The 20181-nt window shown below is 47.0% G+C and overlaps 1 protein-coding gene across 5 annotated transcripts in view; it reads left to right on the forward strand.

Annotated features, from left to right (window-relative positions):
* Window positions 1-4212, forward strand: part of LOC138511226 (CMRF35-like molecule 1) — a 103481-nt gene extending 99269 nt beyond the window's left edge. For 3 of the 5 annotated variants that reach the window (XR_011280590.1, XM_069626766.1, XM_069626765.1), the window contains one exon: window positions 3124-4212. Coding sequence is in view for 4 of the 5 variants with exons in the window: in XM_069626765.1 (XP_069482866.1) it covers window positions 3124-3245 (122 nt within the window). In the remaining variant the exon portion in view is untranslated. The remainder of the gene's footprint in view (window positions 1-3123) is intronic. The other 2 variants (XM_069626767.1, XM_069626764.1) reach the window with 1 other exon arrangement.
* The last annotated feature ends 15969 nt before the right edge of the window (window positions 4213-20181 follow it).

Genomic DNA, 20181 nt, shown 5'->3' on the forward strand with positions numbered 1-20181 from the left:
AGAAGTTCTGGCTCTATATAGTAACTATTTATAGCCTGTTGTGGTAGGTATCTTACCCTCCACTCTCGGTGTCTTCTCTGCCTAGGAAGGTCCTTGGTGATTCACGTGTAGACTTCAGTTCTACTGCAGATATCACTGTTAATCCAATTTCTGCATAGGATACCTAAATAGTAGACCATGCAATGGATTTGGGTCAATTACTACTTCGTGGTATCCGTTTTTATGACATAACTTTCATTACCTCTTAAATTAATTCAGGCAAAGTTCATGATGAACGAAAAAGTACCAACATAGCTCTGGTTATGTATGTTAATGAGGTACAGCTGGAAATTAGGTGCAGGTGTGGCCCACTGTAGAGTCGACAACAATGTAGTGTATAGAACCAGAGTCTAATTTGTGTTTTGTAATTAGGAATAAATTAGGAAAGCTAAAGATATTTAGGTATCCTATGCAGACATTGGATTAACAGTGATATCTGCAGTAGAACTGAAGTCTACACGTGAATCACCAAGGACCTTCCTAGGCAGAGAAGACACCGAGAGTGGAGGGTAAGATACCTACCACATCAGTCTATAAATAGTTACTATATAGAGCCAGAACTTCTCTCATGAATGTTCCTTCTCTCCTTTCCTCCTCCCCCTTCCCGCTCTGTATTCATACAGTTTGGTCCATTTGGATGAAAAGAAGCTACATCCAGCCTCAATAAATTCCGACAGCAATACAAATGGTTAAGCTGTTACAGCCCTGATGAAAGTGGTCTTTTACCACAGAAACCGGTCGGCTTATCATAACCCTGCACTGGCACACTGTAATGCAGTGTGCCAGAGTACAGTGTGATCTATCCTAAAGAAGTGAAGGATTGATCTAGGATCACCACTGTGTATTAAACAGAGACACAGAGAAACTCTGTTAGTTTATCAACATCAAGAAAAAAAGAAAACAAAAATGTAAAAGAAGTAGATGCGAGGACTGTAGGTCCCGACTATACCAAGTATTCCCACCCCCAGAAGACACATCTACCAGGGATGAGTGGGGGGCTTTTTCAACTAAAAAAAACCTGCCCTCAAATGAAACTGAATAAAGTCAATGTTTTTTCGTTCTGAGGACAGATGAATAGAAGTTTTCCAAAAAATGTTTTTGTTCTTGCGAAGTTTTTATGAATCAAATTGCCTGCATAAAACACTACCATTCTGCTCAAAGGATTTCGTCCATGGTAATGGAGATCCTGCTTGATCTCCAGTATCTCCAGATCCTGCTTGACCCTGATTGATCCAGCGGCACGGTACCACCGGATCAAGAAGGAGCATCATCGGAGGCAGATCATTCTTCATTTCTTTTAAGGAGTGTAGATCCTCCCAGCTACAGCTTCCCTGTCAAATTGAAGATTGGTGGGAGAAGTTAAACTTAACTTTTCCTTTAACCCCTTTTCCTCTTATGTCTTCATATTTTTGATGGGGTTGCTTTTATTCTATATTGTGTTCCCTATGTGTGCTCTTGCCGTGTGGACACAGAGATCCCTTCTCCATGGGCTATTATTAGTGAGGTAATAGAAATCATATAATGACAGATTCCCCTTTAAGATAAAAGCTTCCCTTCACTCTGTGGACTGCTGGGCATGCCTGTGTTTCTTAGTGTGCTTCAGCACATCGCTGACATGTATGCAATGACGGGGAAGGTCCATCAGGCAACTGTTGTGCATGCGCTTGGGGTGCAGCAGAATTAATTATACTTCCCCACTATGTTTTTTTTAGTTTGGGATACTAGGTGGTGCCTTAGCGCCACCTGAGTCAAAACGATTGCATTATAGTACAGATAGGGAGAAATGGCATATGAGGAGGGGCACAACGCTTGTAGGTGTTGTTTGGATATTTCACACCCATTGAAACCCCCAAACCCATGGCAATCCATGTGACCATTCCCACCATCTGTCCCTCTGCACCCAAGACACCTCCTCATGGGAACTCTTTGAGCTTGTTTTAATCAAGCAGTACCATCAAACTTTGCACTCAAGTGCCTCCCTGTGTTTTTTCAAAGAAGTATTCTGAGAGGTAATGACTTAATTGGAGTGGTAAACGAGCTACTGGTCTAATAAAAATGTCTTAACAAGGTCTGCCTTCATCCATTTGATTTATAAGCACCATCCGTGTGCTTCACTGAAGTCCTTTTAAAAACAAGCACTGGCAAAGCCAACAGGGTGGCTTGTCTATAGTTATTACACATGTGCCAAGCACAGCTATAAAATGCCCAGGTACTCGTACTATTTTGCACCTGCTATCATCAATAGCAAGTTAGTACCACTACAGCAGTGCCTGGCAAGTAAAGTGCCTTTTACATGTCTATAGAAAAGCCCAAACTGTTGGCATTGCCAATGCTTGTTTTTTATTGCAGACGTTATTCTTACCCGAGAGTTGCAAGGAGATGTTTTGCTTCACTTGCCTGTCCCCCTCTTGTACTGCTCTCTCGCCTGCGAACTCAGGGCGGTTAAGGTGAGTAAGGACGGCAACTCCTGTCTCCGCTCATTGCCACATTATTAAATGAGAGGAGACAGCGAGGCAAGGACTTCGCTGTTTTGTTAGTATATTTATGGGTAATTAATTAAACAGGCTTTCTCGCCATTTAGGAATACAACAGCCTCTTTTTCTGAAAGAAGGAAGGTTGGGTGAAACCTTAGAGGAGGCTGAGTAGGAAAAACCTCTCAAACTTTTCTTTAAATCTTTAGTTGTAACAGAACTTTTAGGTGAGTGAAAGCTTCGACAAAGATCCCGGAATGTTGATGATATTCTCCCAGTTTTTTGGTTCGTCCAAAAGCGATACTTTCTCCCAAATGAACTCAAGATAACTGAGTTCCTGCCTGATCCATTGATCCCTTGGCAGTAGGTGAAAGACACCAAAGCTTGATTCAATTGGAGAGGATCCTTCGGACACTGGGGACTGCCTCTGGAGAGAGTCCTTCCAACCAATGTTTACAAAGATGTGTAGATCACAATGTAGAGACTGATATTAACTGCTGTGCATTGAAATGTCTAGAATCCTATTTGTGAATATCAGTGATTTCAAATGAAGATGTGTTCCTAGTGTTGCCTCCTAATATTACCCATAATGCTGTCCCTTTACCTTACCCAGCAGGTGACAAGGAAGTGGAAGCGCGACCATCCTTCAGCGTGTTCAACGCCGTGCAAGTGGCTCAGATTGGGATCCTGCTTCTCTTTATCACTCTGGGGTCAATACTGTGCCCAGCTGGCTAGTTCTGTTCTATAGTGTAAAACCTACTGTCATGCCGCTGACAGATATATAGAAGTGTGCACACCCTATTGTCAAGTGCAGTGATTGTCTAACAATTCCATGTGGTGTGGATGAACAGCTTTAGATGCATCTCTCAAGCAGATGCCAGATGATGTTGTTTTGGTTGATATGCATTTACTTTGTACAATTTTGGGCCAATGAAATAATGTTAGAACTTACAGTATTTAAATGAGTTACTACCTTTAAAATACCACCATATTATGACTTGGGATCCCATGGGCTATGCACTGCCTAAGGTAAATGCCTAAGGGAGATGCCTAAGGTAGATGCCTAAGGTAGATGCCTAGGGTAGATGCCTAGGGTAGATGCCTAAGGGATGTGCCTAAGGTAGATGCCTAAGGTAGATGCCTAAAGGAGGTGCCTAAGGGAGGTGCCTAAGGTAGATGCCTAAGGGAGGTACATAGGGTAGATGCCTAAGGAGGTGCCTAAGGTAGATGCCTAAGGTTGATGCCTAAGGGAGGTGCCTAAGGGAGGTGCCTAAGGTTGATGCCTACGGTAGATGCCTAGGGCAGGTGCCTAAGGGATGCCTAAGGTTGATGCCTAAGGTAGATGCCTAGGGCAGGTGCCTAATGTAGATGCCTAAGGGAGGTGCCTAAAATAGATGCCTAAGGTTGATGCCTAAGGTAGATGCCTAAGGTAGATGGAACCTGCCTACGCTCTGTTCCGTAATAAAGTAAAAACCTCACTGTTCAACAAATATCTGTAATTAAGTTCGGACTGCCCTATCAACTTGACTTATGATCTATGATGCAATGTAACTACCATACTGTGTATAACTCACGATCTATGATACCATGTAACAACATACTGCTTCCAACTAATCACAACTATGTACTTTTAGCACTGTGATACCTCCGGGTCTGTGTGCTACCAACAAATAAAGTAAATAAATAAATAAATGCAATCTTCTGCACAGGGTCAACGTGAGTTCTTTATCACGATCAATACTTTCTTTATACCCAAGCTGTAAATCTCTGATGCACCACAAGTCATAGTTAGGTGTTATTTTCAAATGCCAATTTTATACGGTTATCTACAAACTCGTGAGTTCCTTAGAAGGATAACTGTGACACAATTATGCCTGCTTGGCCCTAATGAACAAGTGTACGCATGAGGACTATCTACTGTCAATAGGGGATGTGGCATTATCAGTCATGCTCAGGACAGAGCACACAGGTATCCCAGGAAAGCATTCATAGCCCACATAAGGTCAACAGCTAGAAGCAGATCACTCTGTCTAAAGTCAGAATTTCAAATACAGGGGGCAACTTCCTGCAACAGGTAGCCCTCAGCCTGAGTTTCTTTTACTCGTGAATACAACAATGTCATAAAGGAGAGTCTACTCCACAGTAGGATTCATAGAGCCATAAAGCGCAATCTGAATGCATCCCTTGATGAGTGAATATTATGGTGAAAAGGTACCATGGAATAAAATCACTATTAATAATCAAGAGTCGTGTGGTCTTGGCTTCTGTAAGTCCTTGCTCTTCAAAGCAACGTCACTCCACCAGGCACCAACGTGGCCAGACTCAGAGGATAGGATCAGAAAGAAGTGGAGTCAAGACAGCAGAGGAGTGCGGAGGAGTGCGTAGAACAGTCTAGTGGGCAGAGCGGACGAGTGTATAGAGCAGACGAGTGTGTAAGAGCGGACGAGTGTAAGAGAGGAGGGGGTGCAAAGCTTTCTAAAGTAGAGTGCTGGGAAGCTCAAGGAGATTCTGTGTGCCTCTGTGCGTCCTGCAATGCCAATGTTCTAGGGGTTTGGCAGTTTGGCAGATTCTGCTGACCTCCCCCCTACTCTCTCTCTACTGCCACCCAGTCACTACCACACATATAGGGCCTCATTACACGGATGGCGGTATTAGCACATGGACCAAGGTGCTATTAGCACCTTGGTCCATGCCGGTAAAATACCGGCACCGCCTTGGTGGAAAGGGGAATTACCGCCCCATTCCAAGGTTGGCGGGGCGGTAATTCCCCCTTCCACCACTGCCCTTCCCCATTCCCATTTTTGCCCCATAGGGCATAATGGGAATGGGGAAGGTGCTAATTACGGCACCGCAATTTTGCGGTGCCGTAATTAGCACCAAGGTCCCTTAGCGGGTTGGTTTTTAACGCCTGCAAAAAGCAGGCGTTAAAGCACCAACCCGGTAAGGGACCTCGTAGTAAGGCGGTAATGGTTAACGGTCACCGTTACCATTAACGGTGACCGTTAACCATTACCGCCATCCATGTAATGAGGCCCATAGAGTGACACACATGCTAAGAAGGAACATGTATACGTACAGAATCATGTACACAGGAGCAAAATCATGCGCACAGTAAAGCAACTGGGCAAACAGCAGCAACATAAAATGGGGAGAAATGGAAATGTGTGGAACGGCAGGGCCAAAGAATGTGTGTGCAGTAGCTGAACTGAATGCAAAGTTAAGAACTGTGTGCCGCACCTCATATGTGCAGAGATTTAAAGAAAAGTGTGTTTGGTTGAAGAAGTAGAACAATTGGAGCTGTTGTCATAGAAAGCAATTCGGTACACATGTGGGCGTACTTGACGACTTGTTTATTAAGAGAGACACAAGATGGCGCCTGGTTTTTAGGCATGGTGAATTGATAAACACTGAAACACAGGCAACAACTTCACTTCCTCCTCTACCCCTGCCCACGCCACAGTCCGGTTGAAATGGCGCAAAGCCAGATAAAATGCTGGGTATGATACGATATGATGTGGGTAGAAAATATTCTCTTTTTATTACATAAAACAGAACGAAGCACAACCTTCTCAGAATTGAAACAATAATGCAACAAGCATTGGCACAGCCAACCATTATGACCTTGCTGAAGGGAACTCTTTATTTATTTTATTTTTGCATTTTCATAGCGCACTAAACCCGTAGGCATCAAGGCGCTGCTTACAGTGAGAGGTAATATTTCAAAGACTTTAGAATGGTGTTTTTCATTTTGGAAATTACAAGGTTAAGCATACAGGAGTTATAGTTATTCATTAGATCAAGATATGAGATTGTTACTTATAGTTTGACAGGTACTAGGTAAATGTTAGCAGAGATAGTTAGCATAAACCCTGCTTAGAGGGTGCCCCGTTGCAAGTCTTGAGCGAAGAGCAATGTTTTTAGGTGCTTGCGGAAAGCCCAGTAAGAATGCTCTGATCTCAGTGTTAGTGGGAGGGGAGTTCTGTGCCACAAAGACCCAGAAACCGAGACCTCCTGATCTTTGCAGTTTAAATCTCGGGGTAATGAGGCGTGTGGGTAGATAGATCAGGTAGGTCTGCTTGACTGAGCTTTGTCGAATTATCTTGATGAGGTATTTGAGATGCATTTATGCGTGATGGCAAGCATTTTAAACAGTATGCGCTCACGAAGAAGGAGCCAATGCGCATTTTTTCTAGATGAGTAGATGTGGTCTATTTTTGGTATGTTCAGTGTGGCTATCAGCGCATTGTTTGAATGATCTGCAACTTATTAATTCAATGGGCACTGGTCCCAGCAAATAGTGATATGCAATAATCAAGTCTGGAACCGATAAGTGCTCAGACGATGGTAATGCAACTGTCGGGGCAAAGAAAAGGCCTGCAGGCTTCAATTAATTCAGTGGTGTAGGCCGCCAAGGAGGAGATTGTGTTTACTTGCTTCGTTAGTGACAAGTTGGAGTCAAGGTATACCCTGACGGCTTCGACTTCCTGTGAGACTGGAAGAGTGAGACTGGGATGGATAGACCATCAATGATGAAGGATTTGTAAGCTCCGTCAAGTTTGCTCAGCAGGGATTGCGAGCTGACCAGGAGCAGCTGTGTCTTATCCTCATTGAGGCATAACGAGTGAAGTGCCGTCCAAGCCTGGTTGGTTTAGTAAACCGCACCCAGTGTGTTAGCATCAGTGATGAAGTCGCCTGTGATGCGAGGAGGATCGGGTATCATCTGCATAGTTGGTGTAGGAGATACCCTGAGTGTCCAGAAGATCCAGGAGCGGTTTCGTCAAGATATTATACAAAGTGGGCGAGACAGAGGAGCCCTGTGGTACGCCACAAGTGAATGAGGCTGGAAGGGCAGAGGCTAGAGGGGAGAACACCCCCATAGATCTGTTAGAGAGAAAAGATGAAATCCAAGTGATTGCTACTGAAGAAAAGTGATCTGCTGAGGACAGGTGCTGGCAGAGGTTTGGTGATCTACCAAATCAAAGGCAGCTCAGAGGTCTAGCAGGAGGAGGAGAGCAAGCTTGCCAGCGTCTTTGAATTCGTCCATTTGATTCTTTAGGTCAAGAAGTGCGGATTCAGTGCCATTTCCAGGTTGGAATCCTTATTGGCGCAGAGCCAGGAGGTTGCTAGATTCCACGTAGGTCTGGGTCTGTCGATATGCGACTCTGTCCAAAATTCTTAGGAGTTATGGTACAGTAGTAATGGGGCAGTAGCTAGTAGGGGCATTAGGGTCTATGGTCATTTTATTAACGGGGTGGACATATGCAGCTTTAAATTGGCTGGAACTGAGCTGGAGGTGAACCAAGAGTTGATGAGCGAAGAGATGAATTGTGCAAGTGCTTTAGCGCAGTCTTTAATTATTGTGATAGGGCAGATGTCCCCTTGGCATCTGGGAGCTTTAAGTCTCCAACAATTTTGATTATCTTCATTTCCGAAAGAGGCTTAAAGTCAAAAGGGAGGATGTTGTGTTGGGCAGTGGCAGCTTTTGATCACAAGGCACCTGATGAAGTCACTGTACTCTTCTTTAATAGGATCTGTTTTTGCCCAGTAATGCGTTTTGTATATTAGTGCACCAGATGGAGTCTTTGATACAGTTGTCAGGGGGTGGACTGGAGACTCTAATTCTTGTAGTATGGAAAAGAGTTCACAGGTGCAGGAGTTAGCTTTGTTGATTTGGTCATTATAGATAGAACTTTTGGCTTGGAGTATGGCCTGCTTGTAGTCTTTTGAGAGGGAGGTGAAGTGTATCTTGTTCTAGTCTGTAGGGTTGTTCCTCCAGGAGGTTTTTGCTGCACGTTTAAGCGGAGTACTTTGAGGTCAGGGGTGAACCATGTGTTGAGGTGGGAGATTGGTTTGGTCTTGCATTCCCCCAGTGGTGCCACTGTGTCAATGGCGCACAATATAGAATGTTTGTAAGTGTCCACCATCTTGACTGCATCGTTAGAGGTGTCTTCGTAGTCAGTGAGTGCCTTCAACAAGGGCAGGAGATGGGAAGGAGTGATATTCTGGGAATTTCTGGTTAGGGTGGTGGGCAAAGGCTTGGACAGGGCCTGAGTTTGGTTGCCATTCAGAATATTGAAAGCAATTTCGCTGTTTGTGCTGGCCGTGCTGGCGGAGACGGGAGCTGCACAGTTGAGGACTGTCATAGTGCAGTACTCCGGTCTAGGATCAACAATCAATCTGAGTGCAGCCGGGTCCAGTGCAGTGGAATTAGGAGCAGGACGTACTAGGGAGCTGAAGGCGAACAGGCATGAGCACAGCCTCGAACTGAACTTGGAACCTTGTCCTGGGGACCGAGCTTCGAAGTGTACAGTGTCTTGTGGAATTTGAAAACGCCAGCAAAAGCACCCTGTGTCTTTAAGGGAGTCAGCGTTGAGCGGGCGCTCCGCCTCCCTATCGAGGCTCTACTGCACAAAACCCGACACCCCTCGAGAAGTGACGCAGAGTGCAGTCTCAGGCAGTCTACGGCATCGAGGCACGAAAGCCGGAAGGTAAACCTCACCATCAAATCACACTGTCTACGGTCTTTACTAAATCTATTAACTCTGTGGTGGGTTACCTCTCGGGGGTGGTTTTTCGGACTGTTCATTATCCACCAGGACTCTGGCTAAAAAAGATCTAGTTGGGGAGCTAAATACTCCTCTAGGCACTCCACCCCCCAATCACCAGCCAAAGGACCCTTTAACACTTAACATGGAAGATAGTTCTGTTTTACAGGAAAAAACGGACAGGTTTGTCCGTGAACTTTATCCCGAAGTGGCAATTACCGGTACAACTACGTCGCATGTTAATATCCTACAATCTGAAGTTGAAACAACTGAGGCGGGCGTAGAAGAGACTAGCCTGGTAAAACTGGCGGACACTCACCACCTTGAACCTAAGCCACCCTCTGAATCCACCAATAACATATCTCCCTCCGGAGTGGTGGGTGGCGAGACTATGGGTTCCGGGATGGAAACAACGATAAAGGAGCCATTACTTGAAGTATCTGGCCAGGTGCTTCAAAAAACTCCCCTACAGAGCCTCTCTAGCGCCCTACCTGAAAAGGAGCAAACTGTGGCGAACGACAATTCTAATGTTTCAACAAAGTCCAGTAACTGCCACGACGTCGATCCCTTTGTCTTTGGATTCGATAATAGGACAAAGAACTCCCAGTACCATAATCAAAGGCCAAATCGAGGCTGGAAACCCTTTGGTATTTCACTCCAAACCGATCCAACTACTTTAGATACCCACAAGGAGCATCAGTCGAAACAAAGTACTTACCAGTTCCATGATCCGGACTGCATCTTGAAGCGGTCTACCCCAAGACCCATGGATCATCGGTGGCATGTGTCCCTAGCTCAGGGCCCAAATGCGGACTTAATGCTCTCAATGCCCTCAAATGGGGGAGCCACCACACACCCAGACAATAATCGACCCAGAGGCTACGCCTCAAGGCCTCACAAAGGAGTCCTTCCGCAGCAGGCACCGTTTCCTAGTGAACGATTCAGAAGACAACCCTCACCGATGGATGAAGATCTCCTGACGATCTTGGCTACCACTCAGGCGGAAGAACCTGCCAAAAACAATCCCAAGATAGACACTGAAATGATCACAGCATTTGCGCTTCTAATGGCTCCATATATGAAACGAGCAGCTACGGGATCACACGACTTCCATCGCCATGCTATACTCTAAAATGATCTTTGTAGAAGGATTTGTTACCGCGATCCAGTCAAATCTGGACAAAAGTGCTGACCAGACCGCTGAAATCCTAAAGAGTATCATTGAGCCAATAATTAAGGACAGAGAAACCAGGAGATCAGAGAGGCTGAGTTTACTTCCAGAAGGAGTTGGTGGTGCTCAGGCGGGTATGGTGAGTCCCGCTAAGATTTCAAACCAGACTACATTGTTATCTGGGAAGGGATCAGAGGACGCTCTTAACCTGCCAAAACATCAGGATAAATCCACTGGCACCGAACCCACTACACCGATGATGGGTGGCACTTCCCACAAAGATGTACGTTCAACTACCCTCAGGGTGGTGGATCCCTTGCCTCCGGTGACAATCGAGCTACCCGCACCGCCCCTACCCAATTGCAAAGTCAAACTGTATGATCTGTTTACAAAACCAAACAGAGGAGTAAATTTGTTGGCCAGTGAAAAACTAGAACTAACAAAAAAGGTGACAGAAATTATGGAAAACCGATCTCTGTGCCGACAAAACAGACAGGCTCAGTGCCCTCCATTCCACGAAAAGCACCTGCTCGGACCAAAGCCACAACTAGGCTAACCTTACCCAGAAATCTGGTCTTACCTGACCAACCTTTAATCTACGAGAGAAGTGCAAGGAAACCCGGAGGGGCCTCCACAAAACCATCAAAGGTTCCAACAGAAGAGATTGATTATCTCTCAGACAATGAGAGGCAGAATGATAGCGCGAACAACTCTCTCATGGATCTATCAGTCTATTCAGACTTGAACGACTCCTGTGTTGAAGAAGTGGGCTCAGCTTCTCCGGCATCTGAATGTTGTTCAGAGAAAGAGGATGCGATGGAAATATCAGAACTTAAAGACGCAGCCCAAAAGGTGGACGGGGTCAACAAAAGGTCCGAAGAGGGTGGAGATTTTCCAGCCGTACATTCCATCCTTCCGGCGATAAGACTGATTGTACAGGGAGCCGACTCAACTAGGAAATGTATGTGGAAATCCAGAGTCCACACTCCGAGTGTCAACCAGGCTCGCGCCCCAGTTCAGGAGAGGGAGACCAAGGACACTACTAGAGCTAGGGCCTTTAAGACCATTGAGAGCAAGAGGATCTCACTGGAAACGAAGAACGCACAAAAAGAAACAAACTATAAACCCCAGAACGAGCATGTAAATGGCACACGAAGAACAGTGTCTTGGGGAGAAAACACAGACATGGGCTCAAGATCGCGGCACAATAACAATAATGAAGACAAAGGATCGGAGGCCAAGAGTGGCAAGGGCCACTTTAGACTCCTCTTGGAGAGAACCCTTGGCTACGAAGACAACCTCACTATGAACGGGACCAACGTAATGAGACTAGTACATTCAATTGATTCTCCTGATAATCTGCAATCAAAGGACATCGATTTGATCGAATTCCACAACCAGCAGCGTCATGACAGTGTGGTCCTTCACACGGAGAAATGGAACACAAGATCTGCACTCCTCAAACTTGGCCCTAAACTCAATCTTTGTGGGTTCTTGCTTAAGGAGTTGGAGGAGGATAAGCGTACCCGTTCTGAAGGTACCAAGGACAGCGACCCCGTTGAAGGAGGATCTCAAAAGTATAAATCGGTCTCTGAGCAGGGTCGTCTACCGCAGTCGGTGAAAAGGGCCCGGGATGTCTTACAGGCCGATGTCCGAGGAGTCTCAACATGCAGCTCCCCGAACACACCGGAGGAGAACTCTGTAAGCAGCTCAGATAATAGGAGGTGGTTGGCGGGGTTCCGAGCAGCAAAATCATAATGCCAGCTGGATCCCTCTCGTGCCCCACGAACCCCCTTGGCTAAAGGCAAAACAATTATGAGTTGGAACACAAGGGGGTTCTCCCACTTGCTAGGAAAGCAAGCTTGGGATCTAACAAAATACGATCTCTTTTGCTTACAAGAACCGTGGCTGTGCGACCTACCCCTCTTGGGAGGATACGAAATGTTCCTAAACCCGGCCATAAAGGGCCTTAAAGGTAGACCAAGTTCGGGCCTCCTGCTGGGCATAAAACGTACATCTGGCCTAAGGGTCATCTCGTCCAAAAATCAAAATCCTTGGATACAACTAACTACAGTTCAATTAAAGACCAAGGTTGGGTCCGTCGCACTGGAATGGAACCTGCTCGTATGTAACATCTATTGGAGACCCACTGAAAGGCAAGAGGACAACTTCAAGGAAGTACTGATTAAAGCGATTGATGACGCTAGGATGGAGTCGACCTTGACAAAGAAGTAGCAAGTAGAAACTTCTTAATGGTTAACGGAAGCCTGTTGGGCGACCTACCAGCCGCTACTACCTGGAAATGGGCAAATCAAGGCAGTACACTGGATTATATGTTCGTAACCGAGTCACTGATGGGGAAATTAAAATCGCTGAGAGTGATTCAAACGGCCCTGAGCGATCACAACATCCTGGAACTTGTAACTGAGGAATGGAACATAGACCATTCCCAAATGGACCAACACCTACCGGAATATCAACTCAATCTGACTCCGGGTGGAAACAGAATTAGAATTCAGAGAAAAGATATGGATTCAATACTGGACAACCTACTGAGGTTAAAACCTGTCGAGCATGACCAAAGTGCTAACCTCATTGAATACACTGAGGTATTGAAGGTCTTCCACAAAAAGGTTGTGGACAGGAGTGGTCCCTCGACCTATAGGCATGCCTATGACCATCAAATTGCAACCAAATAAAAGGCCGTTCAGAGGGCCAGGAGGCAATTCAAAAAATCCAACACGCATGGTGACCTAGTTCTGTACAAAGAAACCAAGAACAGCTACAGAAATTGGCTCACTCAACACAAATACCTCATACTGCAAAAAGACAGCGAGAAGATGTTAAATCTAGTCACCGGTAAAAACATCTCTGGTATCTGGAAACTAATCAACGACATATGTACTCCTGTCGACTCAAAAACTGTCAACCCGATTCCACCAAAGGCCTGGGAGGAGCACTACCAGAATCTGCAGGAAACACCAGCGGACCCCACAAAATATTTACCATCAGATGAACCATGGGATCTCTATTTTGACAAACAGGACATAGTGGATTTTATCAACAAGTCAAACTCATCCCGTGCTGCTGGGCCGGATGGTCTTACAAATGACATCCTTAAGAGAGATCCGGAGAAATGGGCTGAATTCATGAAAATCCTGTTTAAAAACATAATGAGACTCAAAAGGATCCATGACTCCTGGACCAGGTCTATAATTGTACCGATCTTCAAGAAGGGTGATAGGTCTTTTCCTGGGAACTATAGACCGATCGCCCTATTGGATATCGTGGGGAAAATATTCGCCGCAGTGCTCCTGAAAAATCGGAACCTTTGGAGTTGGTGGTCACACCACCAGGATCCCTGGCAGTCAGGTTGTGCAAGGGTATTGGTACATCCCTGGACATACTAATTATCAACACACTAAAATGTATGGTCAAGGTTAAAAACTACAAAACCATTTACATTGCGTCCATAGTCTTTGAACAGGCGTTTGATTCTGTTGACCGTGGCCTTCTGTGGAACAAACTAAGGAAATGGGGTTGCCCAAACAATCTGATGGAACTCTTGGAGGCACTCCATACAGGAACAAACCTCCAAATTAGACTAGACGGAAAAGGAACTCTTTCCAACAAAGTTGTCTCTGAAAATGGGCTGAAGCAGGGATGTCGTTTGGCACCAGCTGTTTTCTGCCTATTTATATCAGATATGTTTGAAGCATTTGGGGCAGTAAGAAGTTTCCCACCAAAGATTGGTGGGACCCCTGTGGGTAGGCTGTTGTTTGCTATGACCTGCTTTTATTAGATCAGACCGCGATGGGTCTACAGCAACAGCTAAAAGCATTGGAACTTTATGTTCAGGAAAACGGACTGAGAATCAACCCATCGAAAATCATGGGGTTAGGAACAATGAACTCGCCAAGACCTTCAGGTGGTACCTAACGGGGGAAGTCGTTCCAGTGGTTTCGTCAATGGTTTACCTTGGCATTACACTAAACGACAGTATCCAAGATGGTCCGGGTGTTCTTAGGTTAAGAAGTAAAGTAAAACATTTGGCATCACAAGCGCTTCTAATCAAGTCACGCTACTGTTCCTTCTCACTTCGTCCCCTCATTGACTTTTAAAAACTTAAAGTTTCTCGAGTTCTGCCCTATGCTGCTGAGGCCAACTTCTTTCTTGCAACAGAGGTCTGGCGTGTGCTTGAAAGTCAGTTTTGGAAGAGGGTATTGAGATTACCCTCATCTCTTCCAATAGAATGCGTGAGGAAATAACTGGGGCTTACTTCACTCTACATCGCTATGGTTTGGAAATCACTAACCCTCTACAGCAAATGCTTGGTTCCTCCGGAAAGAAGTGGGTTTTTGGCTATAAAAGAAGCACTGTTAGGTAGCCAGACACCAGCTCTCAATACATGGCAGAACACATGTACAGGCATCTTGGATGTCATCGCCCAAAATGTAGACAAGCTACTGGAAAATCCGTCCAGGGTAAAGAACAAACTGTTGGATTGGGACTGGATCGTCACCCAGGACAGGCTCAGTTTATTCCCATCCATAATCTTGGGACGTGACGAATACTACAGCAGAGGCACAGTGCTCCCATATCTCGACAAATTTCCGTCCTACTCAGAAAGGCAGCTCTTTTTGAGATTTCGTTTGAACCTATTGCCTACAAGGGAGGTGCTGGGGAGAAGGTCCAAAAATAGGGAAGATGGGACAACGATGTGTCGATGCTGTGGCTTGGAGGTAGAAACTCTACAGCATTTGGTAACGAGTTGTGTTCCACTCTCGGCCTCCAGAGAAAAATGGTTGGGAAAACATTTTGAGAACTTTGAGTCCAAACTTCGCACGAGAGGTGGTCCATTTTAAGATGGGGAGGAAAAGTATCCTTGACTTTGGCATTGTTGAATTTTGTGAGAGACATTTCCCTAAATTTAGATATATAGTCTTTCTTGTTTTCAAATTTTCCTTCCTATATAGTTTTGTAACTTTTCGTTTGGTTCTTCGTTTTTTTGTTTTCTAATATTAATTACACCATATGCATTTAAAGTTTTCTTGAAAACGAATTGATGCTAAAATAAATAAAAAAAAAAAAGAAAGCAATAGTATTGTGATCTGACCAAGGGCCTGGCTCGTTGGATATAATCTTGACACTACAGTTTACATCTGCTAGCCAGTCTAGGACGTGGCCTTTGTTGTTTGTAGGGCTAGTGATGCGTTGAGTGAAACCTAGGGCTTCGATGTCATAAGCTCCAACAAGGGCATTAGAGTCAGTGCTGTCAATATAAGCTAAGTTTACGTCACCCAAGAGGGTGGTTCTGAAGGATGGCTTAGCCTCCATAGTCAAAAGGTGTGCAATGTCATCCTCAAAGGATAGTATGGGGCCTGACAGCCGATATAACAAATGCAGGGTTATCAAGGCTGTGTGTGAAGGGGACCATCTGATGGACAGTAGCTCTCCTGATGGGAAGTCTGGATTACTTATTTCTCTAATGCCTAAGGAGTCTCTGGCAATTATAGCCCCCGCCCCCTCTTGTGTTCAATCTATCTTTGTGAAACTTGGCTTAGTTGTTGGAGACAGCCAGGGATAGGGTCGGGCCCGATGCTGCATGCATCCACGTTTCCATTATAGCAAGTAGGTGGAGTTCTTTGCTGTGCAGATCATCTCCCTGGTCCCAGGTAGAGGGATGCCTTCTCTAGAAATGAACACAATGCCCTAGCAAATGTTGGTGGTGACTGTTGTTTTTGCCTGCTGTCACATACATTTCTCCACACAAAATCCACGTAAGTTGCAGAGTGTCACCTACCTCTTTACTGGGCATCTTTCCTTCCTTCTATAATCACTCACCTGGACATTGTGTCAACTTCCTGACTCTCTCTTCCATCCACTTATACTGACAGTGTCATTCCTCCACAATCCACCTTTTGGACATACTGATGGTCAAACCTGTCCCGTTTGCTACTCCAGTCATAGACTGTCTCCATTCACCTTCCTTGTGCATAGTGGCTTCCTTTCCTAGACACAAATTCTATTACCTAACTTCACAGAAGGTAATCTCAAAGAGCTGGTAGGCAATGTTTGTCAGTGTTCTGTAGCAGCACCCTGGGCAATACATATGTATTCCTGCAACGCAAGTTGAACACTGAATGACATGGAGACTGATACCCCCCTCAGTCTGATAGGCAGATGCTGTGTGATGGTGTTACGCTCTGCAACTTGCCTTCACTGGTGGTTCACCTAAGAGTTGTCCTGGCAAGACTGCAGGACAGAGTCACGTAGCTGTCAGGTCAGTGGATTGGTCTGAGCCAAATCTAGGTAATCACCTACCAGCCCACTGTACAGACAGACTAATGTGTTGCATGCTTTGTCCTGCAGCCTGCCTTAGAGTCACGTAAATGACCTGCCACCGTAAAAAGCAGTAGGATCTGTCACCCAAATCTGTAGGTGGTAGGACTGCTTAAAAAGCAGTAGACTATTGCCTAAATCTGTAGGGTTGGCAAGTATGTCACACATATACGCATTTCTAGCATCAATTCCTTTGGGGATCATTTGGACACCACAACAGCAGCATGCACTACAAACTTTATTAGTCCAAGAGAGCTGGGGAACACTTCCCACCGCCCGTCAAAGCCGCACCCGGGGTTACCAGGGGCCACATTGGCTGCAGGGTGTTCATTGCTGGGGAATCAGTATTTGTCTCCAGGGGAGTCCAAGCCACGGGGAGCTGTTCTGCCGCACTGGTAGGTGGAGTTGCAGCGTGGCTGTTCATTCCCCCTCCCTAAGGCCACAGTTCTACATCCCCAGTGTGGCAGCGGCCGCTCCTGCTCTCCCCCAGTCAGGAGTTTTCATCTTAATCACTGCGCCGGTGGATGTCGCACTCTGTCACGGTGGAAGCAGCTAGCGGCAATGGACAGGGCCAGATGGGAGCTATAGGTGCCATCCCGGCGGCGGGTGCCCTTCTCGCAACGCTCTCTCCTGCAGCAGATATTCAACTGCCTGGGATGGCAGCGGACCCTCGGCCTTCGCTCACCCCCAGGCGGGAAGACCTTGAACCTCTGAGGGTGGCGATGTCAACGCTGTATCTTCTCTCTCCCCCATGCAAGAGTTCATCAGAGACATGGGGCCGGCTAAAGGTGTATCCTGTAGACAGCAGTCACAGGATACTTGCATTCACTCCCCCAGCCAGGAGTGGCGAGGGCAGCAGCCCGTGTGTCGAGGGGTGGGGGGCTGGTTGAAGGCGGCGGTCAAAGCTGCTATGACAGGGCAGCAAACTTGCAGCCAATCCCTGTCCAGGCTCCCCCAAGTGGGGGCAGCGGTCCGGGTCGCGCCATGTGCAGGCTCCCCTAGGTGGGAGTCATTTGTTAGTTGCATGCCAAGGATGTTTGCAGATCTCTGGTACACCGGGTGGGCTGCCAGGTCAGATGCACATCGGGCTGGCGGCATCACACACTTCGGGGAGGCCGACGGTGGGGGGGAGCTCACTGGCCCTGTTATGCCGTGCTCATGCTCCAGGCAGGACCTAGCTTCACCAGGCACTGGGGAAGTCGGCATCCTGGCAGGGGCAAGGCTCTCTCCCCTTTTAGCTAGGAGCGAGGTTGTGTGGCCGGACTGGTATAGCCCTCTCATGCCTGGGATCGGCGGGGCGCTGGATCCCATCTTCGTTACCAGTTGTTATAGGGGCCGGGGGACCGGGCCCTGCTACTGAAGGGCGCTGCTGGGCAGGCCTACTGCCTTACCCGCTGTGCTGGCGCCATGCTAAAAGACATGCAGAGGCAGGAGTCTGGTGGCATTGACTGGCGAGTGGTAGCCTCACCTCTTTATCAACATGGTCACATGGTCTGTGCCACATGTCCATAACACATGAATGTTCACAAGCCCAGGAGGGGCTTAAATCACAACACAGACACAGTACATTCATCCTTGTCCACCATTCACCTGGCCACAGTGTCATCCAGCACATGTATGACTAACTCCACAACAATCTCTGAGGGTAGAGTGCCACACAGTAACTGCTGGACAAATATGCAGGCAAACTTATCATGTGTTGTGATGGGAGTGAGTGTCCTGGCCTGCAGATCCCCTCCCTCCCCCTGAAATATTATACCACAACATTTGGTCAAGTGTTGGCGATAAAAGGCCGTAGGTTTTTATTGTTACAGATATGGTCATGAATCATAAACAATAATCGCATATCGTAATATATAGTAGCTCTGGGCACCGGGTCCTGAGGTTACCCCCTCTGGCCTGTGCCGCCTTCTTTGTCCCACGACTTGTTTTGGTCACTGTACAGTGTCCTGTCTTCTCTTCCGTTGTTCTTCTCCCCCTTTTTCTAGGGAGGGAGGGTTTGTGAAAAAGAAAAAGGAAGACGAGGAGTACACAGCAAACTCCCTTTTGTTAGGGTCCCCGTGCAGGGTCCACAAACTGTTTGTGTTCTTCCCAGCTGGAAAACAGCTCCTTATATAGGACCCAGGGGTAGCCCTTGGGTCTTTGTTGTGCATCTGTGGGGGCTGTGAAACCAGCCCCCAGGCCGGCATGGAGCCGACTGTCTGGGATCCTGGGGGGGCATCCCTTAGTTGTTCCCCTGCCTTGCTGCACTTGCTTCCACCTGGGTGCTTAGCGCCCATTTGTTTTTGGGGAAGGGTGAGGTGTTCCTTCACACCTCACCCTTCCTGCTCCTTGTGGCCCTACGACTGCGTCGGGGGAGAGGGGAGCTAGGCCGTGGGGGAGGGCTGCTGCCCCTCCCCTGAGCCTGCTGCCATGGGGCAGTAGTTACCTGGCCTCGCTTGGGGCTGCCCGGCAGCGTTGCCCAAAACACACACACTAGATAGTTCCAGAGCCCCATGCATCATAATATCCGTCTGGGTAGTGACCATCTAATCCCAAGTTATTCTTTGCAGCAAGTCTGTCCTGGGCATTGTGACCAGCCTTTTGTGTGCTGGCATAACATTTTTCCACTGAGTCCATCATATAGCGACCACAGGACGATTACCGACTGTTACCTCAAATTTCTGACAGCCACCCAAGAAGATGTTCTTTCTGCCATGCCCCATTATTGCACTGGGAGTGGAGGGAGAGTGGCGCGCCAGGTGGTTCCCTGCTACCATGGTGTGGGCTTGAGAAGGAAGGGTTGGAAGCTGCTTGCAGGGGACGTTGGTGCGTGGCGGGGCAACAGCTTGTTATTTGTACTATGTGCTGTGCAAAAGCTGTGACCCTCTGACAGATATTGGGTAACCATAGAGAAGGGGGTGTCGATTCAATGCACCCTCCCATTGTGACCCCATAACTGAACCATAGAGCTGGAAACAGTGGTGTGTCCAGACTCGTTTGACTGGGATGGCCCAAGTGGGGCACTGACTTCTGCAGGGGTTGCATGAAGTACGAGCACACACACACACATAGTAACCATGGTTTAGGATGATGAGGTGGCCCCTGGGGTGGCACGTGCCACCCTAGGCCCCTCCCTGGACACACCACTGGCTGGAAGCCCAAGGCGCAGCCCCGTAGGGACTTCGGGCTCGCAGCTCCAAGGCATAACAGGGCGGAGGGGGTGAGCAGTGGCCACACGGCTCATTCATCTTTACAGTGCACGGTGAACCTCACTAACATTTCAATGCAGTGTATCCTTCCTCTCTGCTCTCCTGTAAGCCAGTGAAGCAAAGCCTCAATGGCGGCCATGACAGGGCCAGGCGGGCGCATTAGGTACACTCTGTGGGCAAAGATATATTATGACGGTAGAGAGGTTGGGATGAAGGTGGGTGCAATCACTGCTCTCCAAACACTCGTTACTAATAATTTTGGCTCATAGGCGCTAGCCGTCAGCCAAAACAAGGAACAAATTATACACAGTGAACATAGCTTTAACGCTTTCAACTTGAACAAATAAACCTACTGTACACTGTTCTTTGCTTTATTCATCGCAGCATAGATCGCCCTTAATTTCTGGCTTGCGACTAAATAC

The sequence above is a fragment of the Ambystoma mexicanum genome, chromosome 6p (genome assembly GCF_040938575.1).
Source record: "Ambystoma mexicanum isolate Mex_15411 chromosome 6p, UKY_AmexF1_1, whole genome shotgun sequence".
Taxonomy (NCBI): Eukaryota; Metazoa; Chordata; class Amphibia; order Caudata; family Ambystomatidae; genus Ambystoma; species Ambystoma mexicanum.